At 37.1% G+C, this 17,010-nt stretch overlaps 1 protein-coding gene across 10 annotated transcripts in view; it reads left to right on the top strand.

Annotated features, from left to right (window-relative positions):
• Window positions 1–17,010, top strand: part of LOC123679748 (rho GTPase-activating protein 21-B) — a 259,603-nt gene that overhangs the window by 212,368 nt on the left and 30,225 nt on the right. For 7 of the 10 annotated variants that reach the window (XM_045617212.1, XM_045617202.1, XM_045617208.1 and 4 more), the window contains 5 exons: window positions 605–655; window positions 781–895; window positions 1,738–1,824; window positions 6,791–6,935; window positions 6,999–7,082. In XM_045617212.1, coding sequence (XP_045473168.1) covers window positions 605–655; window positions 781–895; window positions 1,738–1,824; window positions 6,791–6,935; window positions 6,999–7,082 — 482 coding nt within the window. The remainder of the gene's footprint in view (window positions 1–604; window positions 656–780; window positions 896–1,737; window positions 1,825–6,790; window positions 6,936–6,998; window positions 7,083–17,010) is intronic. The other 3 variants (XM_045617206.1, XM_045617211.1, XM_045617204.1) reach the window with 2 other exon arrangements.

Genomic DNA, 17,010 nt, shown 5'->3' on the forward strand with positions numbered 1-17,010 from the left:
GAGGCTTTCGTCTTGGTATAGAGCTCGTTGTTTCAGTTTTCGAGGTTCATCTACGCCTTTTATGCTAGAATCGCTCTTGTCAAGATCAGTAATTGAGATCCTGAAACATTTATGCAGATTTATATGAAAAATATTGGGCCAAGAATATCGGCCTGAGGTACTCCAATATTTGTTGAAAAAACGGTTGTAGCAGGATAAATATTATGAATTATTTAGAACAGTTTATCTAGATTCAGAATCTTCATCTCTGTTAGTGTTAATTGAATTTTGAAATATTTTTTGGTCATTCAATGAACGTCATGAAGTTCAGATATACCAAGGAGATGAATCTCAAACTCTATACCAAGGCGTTGTTGTTTGCTGGCTCTCCGTACTCTACGCCTATCTTAACAGTCCTAACTTTTCGATTTTTCATTTCGTATTAACCATTAATCGGAAGGTGATGCAGATGATGGACCCCGAGTAGCCTGTGCTAATTGGAGCTCTTGTTTGAACGTAGAAGGATTTGTGGTAGTTCTTCTAATTATGACCCCTTCGTAGAATTTGTGCATCATAACCTTTTCGCTTCGAGCCTGTTACCAATCTTTTCGTTTGTGTGTTTCAGTTGGTGAAGAAATGCCGATTGTAAGACGCAGGATCAAGAATAATAACATTGGTAAGTTGAGATAATTGCTTTCTTGGACTTGGCAAAGGGTTTGATTTGATAATCTGCTGCATTAACCTGTAGTGTATCAGATTGGGAGAAATACTTATGTGTATCTTTTTCATTGCCTATTTTAGGTAGCGAAGACAGGATAACCAGAAGAGAATCGTACCTGAAGGCTACTGAAGGAAGTCGTCTTCAGTTTGAATGTGACCTAAGCGATGGTGAGACCTCCCCTCAAGTCTTGAGAAGGTAAGTGCGAACAGTACCTTCTTCTCTTAGCGGTGGGTAGAGCTGCATCGCTTCTGGTACTTCTTTTATTTTTTCTGTGCGAGCAAGGAACGATTTGAACCAATAACATTCAATAACAGTGATCCAGTTTATGACGAAAATGTTATTTCAATCTCAAGTACACAAATTGAGTACATGAGGTTTCAGTACAAGTTATATATTCTCTTGAAATTGCCGGGACTGACAATTATCGTGCTCTTTTGTAAATTGGTCGACAAGTCTGGAAGGTTTATGGATATCGTGCCGATCGATCTCTTGAGATCTCCTTTCGAATACAACGTCGAACACAGAAACCGACGGCTTCTGTGAACGTGCCTCTGTCAGCAGCCGATCGAAACGTCTTGTTAAATTGATTGATGCTGATGCATAAGGAGGATTATTACTTTGATGTACGTATTCCGATTATTAAATTGATTTATCACAATAACCGCGAGACGGCTTAGTATGTGTTGAAAAAACGGGAAAGCTAACTGTTTTTCTGCTCTCGGTATTTGTCGACGTTGGAAGAAGAAGAAGATGATTTATGTGCTGATTTCATAGAATGTAGATAACACTATTTCTAGTCTATGTTACTTGAAGATATATTTCTGGAATGTAAAAAGGTTGAAGTAAAAACAATTATTTCCTTCATTGAACATTTTTTAGTATTATAGAAATCTTAGAGTATTGCAAATGATCGCCACTCTATTATTGTCAGTCGATTACAAGTAGAAGCTCTTCAGATTATTGTTATTGGTTCAAAAAGTTCCTTGACTCAACTCTTAGGTGGAGATAGTTTTCTGTATAATTGTGATTGTGAACAGTGCACACAGACGTTGGCGACCTCCCTTGTTTCCTGGTGATATTCAACAACTTCGCAAGCTATTCGAAGATGCTGCATCCTCTTTGGGGTGAGCTGGAGTAGAAAACTGCTTGCATGTATCTCGGTACTAACTGTCTGTAAAGTACTAACCACTAACAAAATGGGTTTTGTGGCGGTGTGAACATAGTATCTACGTTATTGTTCGTCTTGTCCTTTGTGGTTTATATGATGGTTTATTCTATAATATTATTCTATAATAAACGGGAAAGGGGCGAAAACAAGAATAAGAAGAATATTAAATATAATCAGTTGACATAACTTTTTTACGTTAATATTTTCATAAAAGATGTTTTGGCGAGTTCTTCTAGAGCCAAGTTGCGAGGTGCGCCCTCTCCCAGGGGTTTGGTGATTCGTCCCGAGATCTCTGGTGGACTCTTCAATTAGGCTATCCAGCGATCTCTGCCTAACATACACCCTTTCACGCCAACGTGAAGAGGTGAACCTGTTGCGTTGCAACGACCCCTTTAAATCGGCCGGGGCCGAAGTAGTGCGGCGCGAAAAGCCATAGCGCCATCTGTGAGCAGACATTATCACTATCGATTCAATTCTCCGACATTCAAACATAAACGCGAAAAAATGCGAATTTCTCACCTTCTAAACCACAGACGTGTCCCTTGCGTTGCATAACTCCAGGATGGTTTAATGAGCAAAAACAACAACGATGTAATGAGAACGTTGAGATAAAACGTGGAAGGGAAAGTGCCATAACAATGAAACGTACACCTAATTACCGTCAAGACGTCTGCGGAACCATCGCCGAACGATGAATCTTTTTTTTAATCGGATTCGAATCCCAAGCGTTGCGGATTTGTGTCGGATCGGATTTCACTTACCCCGGAGAGCGCGCGAACAAACGCTTAAAGGCTGCCACACCCAACCGGATTTGTTTCTAATATAGGATTGAATCGGTATTTACTTGATGGAAATTCATTTGAATCAAAATGATAGTTAGGCTATCTCTTTTTTTTTAATTCTGTAAATCACATTTGTTTCTCTACACAGTAGCTTCTTCTGATTTTCAATTTTCATTAGTTTATTATCCAAAAATTTAAATTTTGAATAATGAGTAGCGAAACATTTGTTATTTATAGAATTAAAATATGGAAACAGAATAACTATCATTTTATTCCATTCTTAAGACATATTCGTATACCATTACGAATATATCTTGAGAATATAGTATATTTATTGACGTCATCTATGACGTCAACATTGACGAATCGGTGATGCCAAATGTTTGTTTTCAACCCTTTGCTATGCTACCGATACTTATTCTGATTGTGCGTCTTCATTTCATTTGTATTAAGAATTTGTTTCAATTTTATTTTCATCTGCTATACTCATGTTTATCAGCAGTCATATCAAATATTGATATATTGAAATATTCGATGAGTAGTGAAAAAATTGCTTTACAGTCTGGCAACGATATATTCCTTCGATGGCTGAATTCATGCCATTGCTTAGGTAAATGAAGTAAATTTGCAGTAGCACCAATACAATAAATGTAGAAAATATTTGAAACAAAAATTCAGTTGTATCTACACCAAGCTTATGGAAGCTTGGAAGTTATAATAATTATGCGATAATAATATAATTTGAATTCTAGTCAAGTTGAGTACAATTCAATTAGATATATGTATGAGGTTTTTCTAAATTGGAGGTACAAACAAAAGTCATTTCTCGGATAATTTCAAAAAGAAATTCCAATAAAAATGGACCCGCAAACGCTTTGTTTTAGAGATCTAGTTCAAGATTAATTCTTTTTCTTATAGCATCTTTTCTTCCAAGATATTCATTAGAAATTTGGCATAGATTTTCCAATGTGGAGTTCACATCACGTCATATGCCAATTTCTATTGCAAATCTATAGCGTAATATTTTTTCTGGAACAGTGCCCGCTTTTTTTTTCTAGAAGTTGTGTTGGTGGAACACAAGCTGTTTAAAAAAAATTATAGATGCTGTTAAAAATGAGGATAAACTGTGGGATTTAAATAGGAAAAAACCAAAACCAGTCTTTATTGAATGAAACAATAATATGAAAAAGTTCATCAGCAACATAGCAGAGGGTTGACAACACAAATTTCTCATGGCCTGTTTTATGTGTGTTGAAAGTGGATACAGTTGCCATCTACGATGCGTCATCGATGACGTCATGCCATTGCTAAAATAAATGTACTGTGTAGTATACCTAACGTCTAATGTAAGATAATATTGCTGGATCCGAATCGACCAATGTTGGTGATGAAATTTTCAGAATATCCGGAAGACGTTGTATCCTTTCTTTAGTTTCTTTTTGATAGTTATACTGCCATTCGAGACGGAGTCGACAAATAAAAGATCTTAAAAATCAGTCCAGTTCTTGCTGAGTTATAAATTTAATTATCTCGACGTGAAAATATTTTATATCTATATATGTTACGGTAAATCGTATCGGTGTGTGAAAGCCTTTAGACCGACGATCGTGAGGAAACGGTCCGACTCGTGAGCCTCACTTCAGCTCCTGGCCGATGGTCCGAACGCCACCGGGTGCAATTTCGGCTGTTCCCAGATGGGCATTACTGATTTTACGGTAGTGATTTCGAAGAGCAAATATCGGAGAGCGGTTTCCTTGATTGATATCACGACGGAAAGCTACATGTTCGCCTGGAGGGGAGCTTTTTTTTTCGTTGTGCATGCACAGCTGGAGAGATATAATTAACAACAGATCTCGCGGTTGCAGGTTTGGATTGACTGCAAAGTGATAACTTAGGGTCGATCACCTGAACTTTGCGGGATTATATGAGAGAAAAGATAATTGCAAGTCGAAAAGTTTCATATCGATTATTGGAGGGAAGGGGGTGCCCCAGGAGTCGGTTGTAGGTCCTCAAATTCAACACAGCATTCAATGGTTAGCCAATAAAACAACAACTTTCAGGGAAAATTCTACTTTTTTCATCAAGATGAACTGTTTCTAGATTTATACAACGAGTCCGGCACTCTTCTAATTTTCCTAAACCATTTTTCTTTTGCAAAATAGTCTTTGACGTGCAATTCACCATTTGAACCAAATTTTCGATTGCTATGCAATTTTATCACGTGCCTTTTGAAAGTTACGACTTCTTGTTGGTTATTAGTGGTTCCATCTGATATGTCAACTCTGCTGACAGACACTTTTTTATAGCAATCTATTGGCGTACTCGGTCACACAGAGATCGTTCAAGTATTTTGGTCCAATGTTTTGATCCAGAATAATCTGAAAGATTATAAAAATGTCAAACATTTCATATACATATGTAGTAAGTTAGGAAGTTTATATTGGAAAGTTCTGACAGGTTTGGTTTTTAATATACTAACTTACAAAGAAACTGCAACACCCAGAAGGAGCTGTTTATATTAATTTTTTCTGTAAAACATCGATAGTATAGTGATAGTGAGGAGTGAATAATTGAAATTTGGAGAAAAACCGAAGGGTTTACCATTTTTATTTAATAAATTTGTTAATGTGTTTTTCCACCGCGATAATCTATACACTCCCCAATACGTCTCGGCATTGATGCAAAAAGATGGTCTATTTCTTCATGAGGAATACTGTCACAAGCTATCTGCACTTCATGCCTCAGAGTTGCCAAAGTCCGTGAGGGCTGGGGTGAATTTCTAAGCCTTCTACCCATGATGTCCCAAACATGGTCTATGGGCGAAAGATCGGGAGAATGGGCGGCCATGGCAAAATATCCACATGGGTCGCTTCGGAAATGTTCAAACTAACTCTGGCAACATGAAGTCGGGAATTATCTTGCCGAAATATTAGATTCTCGAACCAGTTAAGGTGAGGGAGAACATACGGTTCCATTATTTCTTGAAGGTAACGCAGCGCTGTCATGTTACCTCGAATAAAGACCAAAGGTGACTTACTTGCATATGCAATAGCACCCCATACCATAACGCCTACTGTCCGGTGTACATGACGCTCATCATCAAACTGAGGTTCACGTTATTCTCTCCGACGTCGTCTAAGCCTTCTTCGGCCATCAAAAAGACCTTATCCGGCGGTAAACCGTTCGGACAATTACAAGATGGCCTTGTTCTCTTAACCACTCATCAGCCAAAGATCTAGTTGTCGCAAATCGGTCTCTAATGCTCATATGTCTCAGACGTCGATCTTGAACTTCATTTGTGTCCCTTCGACGTCCGGTGCCTACTCTTCTTTCATTTTGGGCATTATCAAACCACGCTTAACAACATCTCATAACAGTAGTTGGATTTCTGTTCGTACAGTTAGCGATTTCTCGAAATGACAATCCCGCCTTCCGTAGACCAATAATTCTCGACCTCTGTCAAACTCACTTAACTGGCGATAAATTCCGCGTACACGTGCTCTAGGCATTTTAACAACAATTAAACATCTACTTTGGATCTCTTCGAACCATCTGGTTTGTTGTGAAATTCAAAAAACTTGCAAAAAACAACAACAATTTTTAAGTAACAAAAATTGTTTACATGAAAAAACCTTCACAATTTTTTCTCCAAATTCAATCATTTACTCTACTCCTTGCTATACTATCTATGTTTCACCAAAAAAAAATTAAAATTTAAACAGCTCCTTCGGCGTGTTGCAGTTCCTTTGTGAGTAAGTATAGTAGGGTATCGTCAATTATGGTAGGTAAAAATTCTTGGCACTTCGAGGGGGTATGTGATGCCAAAGGGCCATTCTGCCTATAATTTTCATTGTCCTTTTCTCGACTACTCAATATACTCTCTAAAATTGTGAACAAATTATACTTACTCTAGATGTTTGAATAATTTTAAACTCGATTTCATAGAAATTGTACGAGCTTGTACAGAAACTCGACATCAACCACACACTCTATATACCTCTTCAACTAACACTCAAGCAAAAGCTGGAAAACCCCATATCTTCCACCCCTTTAGACAACTCCATCCCTCTATCTTGGCTTCTCGCCCTACATTCTCTTTTACCATACCCGCAAGTCTAACCTTCCCCTTATTCTTTCCAGTGGCAGCGCGAGCGAGAACAGCAGCAGTAGCACGTCACTGGAGAGGGACAAGGGCCGGAGCAGCCCCTTCGACAAGGAGCAGCGCTACGGCCTTGTGGTGCGGGAGGGTCCGCTGAACTGCAAGATAACCGAGCTCGACGGGAAGGTGAGTTATTTGGAGGTGGGAAATTCAGGGGTGGGATATTTATCGCCCCGTTTTCAATTTCAGCGACCCGCCAACCGGTCTTGGAGACAAACGTGGGCTGTCCTCCGGGGACCTAAGCTGTTCCTGTATAAAGATAGGAATCACCAGGTAGGTCGTTTTTCTTCATATTATTTTTTTTTTCTTGCAGGGTTTCGTACGCGTGGAGCGTCGGGTCCCTGAGGAAATCGAATGGGGGGAATATTGGGGGTTGGGTTTTATCTCCTTCTTTTCGCGTATCCGTGTGATAACGCTGCGCTCACTACTCGTCATTGATACAATTTAACTTCTTCATATTCAGAGTTAGTTTTTCTCGCTGTTGTGGAATTGAGCCCAAAAAAATTATTTTACGTTCCTTTTAACAATATAGTAATAAACATAGTTAGAGGGAGTATACGCAATTTTTATATGTCCCCAACATGGTTAGATTACGTTGTCGAATTGTGATATATTTTCAAATCAACAATTTTACCATATCTTTATGAATGTATATTATATTGAATGAAATATATTTATTTCAGTGATTCCCAATTAAAAATGCAAATTTGAATATTCGGAATCCGATATTCTTCCTAATTGTCGAATTTATAATAAGCAGAATATATTTTTTTTTCTGTATCTACCTGCTGAAATCCAAGGTTTGGCAACTTTTGCTCTCCTAGTGTCATCGGTTGTTTCACGTCGTTTGGCGCACTTGAAGTTTGCTTTCGGAATTTCTGAAATATTTAGGTATTTATTTCAATATATTTTAGGTTGATATGAAACGTTGATTCACTATGGGGCATGAGAAGTGCGTTCTTTGTGAAGAAACTCTCCAATTGAGTTAAATATCGTATCACTGATAGTTTTTCATTTCCGCGCGCTTCATGTTCAATTTGATATTATGTTGGGGACAAAATTTGCTTACTGAAAATGACATATGCTCCCTCTATCTATGTTCATTACTCTGAGAATTCAACTAAAAGAAGGACTTCCTTGACGTTGATAAATATGAAGTTACTTCAATTGTCAACAGTTTCAACATCTCATATTGTACAGAGATGAAAATGACTTTCATTAGACTGACTTCTAATAGACCGCATACGAATAACACTACCTACATGTTATCTTTATAATATAATCTTATCACTTATTATGAGTGGCGTGATGGGTACAGGGTGTTTCAAGTAAGCGGGTCGCTGGATTTTGTGGCTTATCCTTTGAGCGATGTTGAAAAGTAACCTATCGACATGATAGTATTTTTCACGGGCTATCCAAATATGTTATCGGAAAAACTATCGAACCAAGGCATGGAAAGTTATTGAGAAAAAACAATTTTTCCAAAAAAATGTTTTGCAAATTTGACTGGTTCTCAAAATAAGAAGGTCTAAGGACAATTTGTCACTAATTGTTTCTTCATATGAACTTTCGATATTCTGGAAAAAAGAAAATCTTTCCTTGCAAAATATATTTAATATTATTTTCCTATACCTATTTTCTGAATACCCAATCGATTCTGAATCCGAATATGTAAATATAGTAGTAGTTTTTTTATTTATTTCAAGCAATTCCATTCAAAATCAACTTGAAAAAATTTAGATTTAATATTCGGAAGATATATCCATGTTGTCTGTGGTTCAATGAATATTTGATTGCTTTAAAAGTGACAGCTTCCGCAGATAGCGATAATTGGAAAACTTTTATATATATTTAATGTCTCGACCATTGGCCTACCAATACAAAAATAGCATGAAAAGAGAAAAACCAATTATTGAATACTACGTATATGTATGCTGAGTATATTTATGTTTAATACCGACTCTCCGAATTCTTTGTGGGTCCCCAAAAAAGCTATTAAATTGTTGTTTCAAATCGAGTAAAAAATCATTTTCCCCGATAGGGTTTTGGTTCAAAGCAGGAACGTTCATCTGTGAAAATTCAAAAAGAGGTTGCCACACCTCTCGACAAAAGTTCACCATCCTAAATAATAAAATCGAATTCGATTTGTGGCACGTTTCCTGACTTTTTCATTTCCGCAACGTCGATCATTAAAAATGCATCATGCGACCGAACTAACGGTGTCTCTCCAGTTTTTTGGTCCGTTGGTCACACAACGCGCTGAGCACGTGCCGCTTTCCATACTTCACTGCTCCTGGCGTTCCTCAAGGTGGTGCCCTAAGAACCTAGATGTTAGATCCGGAGGGGTTATGTCCATATGGCACCTCAAGGAGCCGTACGTTGGGGTCTTTCATGGTCGATTGTTACGATAAGACCTCTGGAACATTAATTTCCTATATTCAAACATATGCGAGTAATAGGTTTGCTTATTTGAATTTTGGCGTCCAAGCATAAACGAAACCAAGACTTTTACTCTATTCAAGCACCGTTTTATGTCGATCAAAATTCTTGTTTAGGACAGTCCTCAGAGTAATAAACAGAGATAGAGGAAGTATATGTCATTTTCAGTAAGCAAATTTTGTCCCCAACATGAACTATCAAATTTGACATGAAGCGCGCGGAAATGAAAACATATCAGTGATATGATATTTCACTCAATTTGCGAGTTTCTCCACAAAGAACGCACTTCTTATGTCCCATAGTGAGTCAACGTTTCATATTAACTCAACATATATTGAAATGAATACCTAAATATATCAGAAATTCAGAAAACAAACTTCAAGCGCATCAAACAATGTGAAACAAACGATGGTACTAGGAGAGCAAAAATTACCAAACCTTGGATTTCAGCAGATTGATAGAGAAAATATTGAATATTCAGCTTATTATAAATTCAACAATTAGGAAAAATATCGAATTCCAAATATTCAAATTTGCATATTTAATCGGGAATCCCTCAAATAAATATATTCGATTCAATATAATATACATTGATATCGATATAGTAAAATTGTGGATTTGAAAATACAGGGTGTTTCCTAAACATACGGCAAAAATTCAGGGGGTTGTTCCTTGGACTATTTTAAGCATGTTTTGTCCTTGGATGATTTTTGAAAAACCTCTTTGTTTCGAAGATACAGGGTGAACAACATCTTTCATATTTTTAAAATTAATAATAGTTCAAATAAAAATGCGTACCGCACTGTGTTTACTAAGTAGGTACAATTTATTTTTAAATTTGTTTAACAACATTCCAATTACTAAAAACGGCCAGTTTTTTGACTAAAAATTGCTAATACATCACAAAACGAATTCAAATGAAAACCGTGTTTAATCTGTATTCCTTTACCATCTGCACTTATCAATTTTTAGTCAAAAAACTGGCCGTTTTTAGTAATTGGAATGTTGTTAAACAAATTTAAAAATAAATTGTACCTACTTAGTAAACACAGTGCGGTACGCATTTTTATTCAAACTATAATTAATATTAAAAATATGAAAAATGTTGTTCGCCCTGTATCTTCGAAACAAAGAGGTTTTTCAAAAATCATCAAAGGAGAAAATATTCTTAGAATAGTCCAAGGAACAACCCCCTGAATTTTTGCCGCATGTTTAGGAAACACCCTGTATATCACAATCCGACAACGTTATCTAACCATTTTAGATATGCGTATACTCCTACGATCTATGTTTAGTACTTTGTGGGACAGTCAAACCACTTCCTAGAATTTTCTGTAGACTGACAGTCCGAGACATGCTCAAAGTGAATTCATAATCGAACGAAATCTATTTTGAATATTGAGATTCCAAGCTTTCCATAATGAACATTTTGTGTATTCCATATTTCTTTGAATGATGATCTTCATCTTAAAATTCCAAATAAGCAAATTTGAGCACTAACTTGCCTACTCAGTACCCCAAAATTGGTTTTGGAGAGAAAAAAAGATGCAAATATAAGCCTAGCATGAATATTCTCTAATTTCAGTAGATGCTGATTCCTCTAAGTTCACCGTTTTGAGAAATAAACCTACTCTAAACCATAAGATGTGAATCTCCCTGAATGATTTTCCAATAATCAGAAAAATTCCTATCGCATCAGATTGAAATCTAGATTTCTTGTAGATTAATAAAACATATCGAGTAAGACAGTAGATATACCTTGCTGATAAATCGATAAAGCTACAGATACATAAATTAATTAACAGATCAACTAGCAGATGGAGTACTGAAGCCCGCCTAATCTGAAACCAAATCAAGAAAAAATATAACCTCGATTTCATTTCAGCTTCCACATAAATCATACTTACTCAACAAATGAATAGTTGTTAATTTTTCTCCACATAACATTCCATCAATTTTTCCTTTGGTACGTTGAATGGGTGTTTACCTGAATTTTAAACAGTAAACTAATTCGAATTGCGTAAGAAGCACTTGAGAACTGTAGTTTTCTGTTTCATTCTCATACTTAAATTCCAGTATTATTAAACAACAATAACGATTACCCTTGTCTGACAATAAAACAACTTTTTTAGGAAACTGTTGATGCTTGCGAACTACTTTAATGGCAGAAATATTGTATTTTGATGATGCTAATCAAGTACGCGAAAAGAATAACAGAAATTACTGCGAACCGTGAGACGTTCTAATTCCAGTATTTTTTGCCTCTAATTGACTGCTTCTCGATCTGAAAAGCAACGCAATTCTTTTCTTCACTCTTTGAAAATAACTGGAAAATATTCTTGAATAAAAATCTAACTGACTCATAGGGTGGTTGAACCAAAATGCGAGCTGTAAAAAAAAATTACCCATGGCTATCTATATTAGCGAATTGATAATTTTCTTATACGTCCTGTATACTGTTTGGCTTCCATCTGTCCCAATTGAAATTAGTTTTATTTACAGACTTAATGGTAACAAACGTATTTACTACGTACGGTTCAACGCATCGAGCGTTATGTGTAACTGATTCACTTTTGCAAGTCAATAATAAGTTCAAAGTCCATGGGATCAATCAACCATGCCGTTTGTGTTATTATTGATGGGCATCAGCGAATTCCTTCGAAGGTCCCATCTCGCTTTGGTAGGCAGTCTTCAAGCCGTATCTTGCATTATACTAAGCAATTATTGCATGGGAATACGTTTCTGCTGGAAATTTCACTCGTCAAATTTTAGTCAATCACGTTTAACATCAATATTTATTTGGGAGTCAACTACGATAGGTATCGTAACATTCAACACCTTAAGTAGGGCGGAAAAAAGATTTTATCTACTACAAATGTCAAATGTCACCTGTATTGAAATGAAAACCTAACAATTATTCTGGAAAAGATTGTGGAATTATCCTAGCAAACGAAACTTCTTCCAAGGTTTTCTCGATTCATTTAAAAGGAGTTTGGCCAATAATTGAAGAAGAACCTTTTTCAGCTTGATTATCATCTTGAATAATGGCATGGCTTAACAAGCAGTGCAGATGTTGTTGAATCTTGGTAGGAGGTTTTCTATCCCAAACTATCACTCTGATAAAACATACTTGTTAGTGGAAACTAAAATTTCGCATTTATGTTAACTTTTGATACACAATAAACGAATTGATAAGAATAATAAGGTCCTCCGAGGATGGGTTCTTGGTCACTCGACGATCAAATGAAACTATAAGGCTAGTGTTGAGTTCCATAAAATTAACATGGTGGTGATTTGCTCGATCAAATTATTTCTTTTTGTTTTGAGCGATTCTTAATTGAAGTTACGTGAGGTAACATTGAAGTTCTTGTGATCACAAATCGATGAAAATCATGGTCAAATTGAACGCATTGCGCTTCCAACTGTTTGAACACCCAGCTTATTCTTCAGACCTGTCTCCCAGTGCTTTTTATATACTTCAAAAGAATGCTCCAGGAAAAGACATTCGGCTCTAATGAAGAAGTGATGCCGAGGTTGAAGCCTATTTCGAAACCAAAGACGAATATTTCTACAAAAAAGGTATTGAAAACGAATCATTCTACAAGAAAGGTATTGAAGAGATAGAGGGGCGTTAGAGTACATGTATCCACTCTTGAAGATGATGATGTTGATGATTAAAGTCGAATTTTTAAGAAAAAAAATAGTTTTCTGATTAAAGCCGGGAATATTGAGTGAAGTGTTAATTGTACACAGAAGTAACGTTGTCTCTCTTACGCTTCTGTGAAACGAATGAGCAAATCATGATGACTTTCCAGATAGAGAGCAGGAACATCTTTTGCTGGCCCGGAACCTTTCTGTGGTATAGGGTGATGCACCTATAAGAAAAAGTTCCGAAAAAAAATTGGAAAAATGAAATAGAAAATTTCTAACGGAACCTCCCAGGAAAAGATGACAACAAAAAAATCTTAACCTCGGTAAGAACAGACTCCGCCTACTCACTAAATTCTTCACAAGGCATTGCCGCCTCAGGAAAGAAGAGTGCTGATTCTATGAGGAGGAGGAAACTTCTGATTGGATGAGAAACTTGAAGAATTGAGATATCTTTCAAGCCGTCCCAGATATTGCAGTTCATTAGAACTACAGAGTAGTGGATAGTGCAGTGGTGAGAATCATAGAGTAATAAACATAGAGAGAGGGAGTATACGCAATTTTTACATGTCCCCAACATGGTTAGATTACGTTGTCGGATTGTTATATATTATCGAATCCACAATTTTACTATATTGTTATGAATGTGTATTATATTGAATGAAATATATTTATTTGAGTGATTCCCGATTAAATATGCAAATTTGAATATTTGGAATTCGAAATTTTTTCTAATTGTCGTATTTATAGTATGCATAATATTTATTATTTTCTGTATATACCTGCTGAAATCCAAGGTTTGACAACTTTTGCTCTCCTAGTGTCATCGGTTTTTTCACGTCGTTTGGCGCGCTGGAATTTTGTTTTCTGAATTTCTGATATATTTAGGTATTTATTTCAATATATTATGAGTTGATATGAAACGTTGATTCACTATGAGACATAAGAAGTGCGTTCTTTGTGGAGAAACTCGCGAATTGAGTGAAATATCGGATCATGTTGGGGACAAATTTTGCTTACTGAAAGTGACATTTGCTCCCTCTATCTTTGTTTATCACTCTGAGGTGATAAATAGAATGTTTTCCTGGCGAAATTTAGTATTTCAGGAAAATTTAAATAAACATTCATTGAGAATTGAACTTCGGATATCTCCATTTACAATCACTTCCAAATTTATTTTGATTTTTGGATTCGAAAAGATAATTGCTGTTGAAGCGAGATTAGCAGATTAAATGGAGTTCGAACAACTTTACGAACGAAAATTTGAATCCCAAACCAACTCGACAGCGTGTGAAATCGTCAAGACCACTAGACCAAAATTACGAAATACGAATCGGAAGCACAAGATTACCCCATCGCAATATACAAAACTTTCGCTAATACGACACCAATGCATCCGACAATTAAATCCTAACGAAATCGTTTAATTAACAGAACCGAATAGCGCAACAAAGAAATCGCATCAGGTGCGCGCCCATATTAGATCCCACATGATTACCGATTCGTCTAACGCAACGAAATCGTCCGACGATCGTCGTCCGATAAGGAGTCCGACTTCAAGCTCATCGCAATCGTCCTCCTCCAACACTTCGTTTTCGGGTCACGTGCCGTTGCAAAACCGAGGGTTTCGTAAGCGTCGTCAACGGCAGACCGTCGGGCGCGCGGAAACCGACGCCTTATACGGGCCACATCCGCCCCCTATTGCATCGGCACGAGAAAGACGTGCGCCAATTAAAAATGGAGTTAATTTGATTGCCATTGACGTCCGTCACGATCACGATGAATTTTTCATAGACGTCGTCGCCTTCTAGGACCATAACAGAGAGCCAAGGCTGCGTTATTCGCGCGATTTGATTTTGAGACGGGCATTCCTAAGCGTGCTTAGGCGATTTGATTTGGTCGGGATGCGTACGTAGAATAGGTGTCGTTCAAGGTTCTGTTCCTCGCCCGGTGTGTTTTTTTTTTGTTCGAGATGGGTGGATAGGGGTTATGCAAGGTTCTGTTTTTGAGCCAGAGTATTGGCTAAAGAGTACTCTTTCAGGAAAGTCAGCTTTAATGGCTGATATAGTTGAAGTTTGGGTTGAAATTAGCTGTGTTGCAGCTGAGGTGACGATAGGAAATTTTCGGACAATAGAACTTGTTCTCCAAATTTGTAGAAACTCCCAATTCATGAAGGATCTCATAGAAAGCTTTAAAAATTGAAAAAACAAAATAAAATAACTAGAAATAAATGTACGATTACTTAACAACTATTTTAAATGTTGAATCCTAGTTTTATATAACTTCGTTGAGAGTTTATAAAGATTTCCGAAGAATGGTTTCAAGATTATTGTATGTACTTGATACTAGGTTCGAATCTTGCTAAATATTTTGATGATTTATCATTCAAATTCATATAAGAAGAATGATATTCTGCTAGGTTATTTCCGAAATCAAAGTAGGTTCGGATTTAGAAAGATCGACTAGGAATTGACAAACCTAGCTTTTCGTCATCACTACCAACTACCGCACCAATATTCTCAGTTCTTTTTGATCGACGCACAATATTTGACGGTCACATCAGTTGTCCCAACATTTCAAATTTTTACTTTGTTTCTCTATTGCCGGTAAGGAAGGTGCTTCACAGCAATCGAAATGTGCTTTAGTTCTGCGAACTGTAACTGCTAAATTTTCATAATTTTATAATGAATTTTAGCAATTTTAATACATTTTTGAAGCGCGTATCGTTCCATTTTTGGCTATGGCATTAATGAAATTTTCAGGCATCTCGTTCCTTTCTTTCTGAAGGGCCAAATTCAATTCCTGAATTTAGCCGATTGTATATTGCTCTCCTCAAGTTATCTCAATTGGATTCATGTCTGGTGAGTTTGCTGGCCAGTTCATTCTCTGGATATTGTATTGAATCCTCTCTGTGTGGTCTGGTGGGGTGTTATCATCCTGTTAAATGAAATTATCCCCAAATTCATTGCGAAGAGGAACAATGATTGGTTCAAAGATATTTTCTAAGTAGATGGCACCAGTCATTGTTCGTTCAACGATAATCGGAGAGGTACAGCGACCGAATATTATACCCCCCCAGTACATTATTGATCCGCCTTGAAAGGGCACAACTTTTCGGGCGAAATTGAGTCGCTCTAGCCTGCCTGGACTTCTCCAAAACCTTTTTCGTCGACTATCACTTTGTTAACCGAGTCCAGACTCGTCCGAAAAGAGTACGTTGTGCCATTTTGGTAAACGCCAGTCTTGGTGGTGTTCTCTGCCTATTGGCGACGGGTAGCTTTATGTCCAGGTGATAGCCAAAGTACTCTTAAAGATCTTCTCGCCTTAAATTTGAGGAATGCAACCTTCTCCTTATGGTACTGGTTGTAACAACCCGTTTATAGGTGCTCAAAAAATGACTTTGAAGGGCTGTTACAGATACCGTTCGATTCCTTCGAGTAATATTTGCTATATAATGGTTTTCCTTTACAAATGTTATTATTATTATTTGAACTGGGGTCGTTTTGGTTCGGTAAGCCTTCCGGGAACTGCGACAATGCAGATCATTTGTTCTCTACCCTACTCATTCATAGAAACCCAAGGAGGTCATCAATGACGTTAATAAAACTGGCAACCTCCTTAGGGGCCTTGGCCGTTACCTCTCTGGTATACAGGACCGGCTTACCCATGTGAATGGTTCTTAGGCCAGCCAGCTCTGGACACTTGCATACCAAGTGTTCGGCTGTTTCTGCTTCCGATCCACAGAGCCAAGCTTACAGATGTTACTCTGGCTCGACCAGGCACCGGTCTGCGGGTAACGCTGCCGGTTTTCAGGAAAAAAGCCACTATACTCCTTATTGAAGTTCGTGGAATATTCAAATGTTGCGCAATATGTTGGTTCGACATAGCTTCTTGATATAGGGCTTCTATTCTTGCCCGGTCAAACTGAGAAATTGAATGTCTAGGTATTTTCCACGCAATATTCTCATACTACAACTCTTGTCATTAGCTGAAAACTGATTTACTTCGAATACACCTGTATTCTCCCAAACAAGTAACATTTGTTGCTTGTTTTCATTTAAGTGCTAACATAGTAATGATTCCACACACAAAAATTTTCATGTTACATTTTACA

This window comes from Harmonia axyridis, chromosome 5 (genome assembly GCF_914767665.1).
Source record: "Harmonia axyridis chromosome 5, icHarAxyr1.1, whole genome shotgun sequence".
Classification (NCBI taxonomy): domain Eukaryota; kingdom Metazoa; phylum Arthropoda; class Insecta; order Coleoptera; family Coccinellidae; genus Harmonia; species Harmonia axyridis.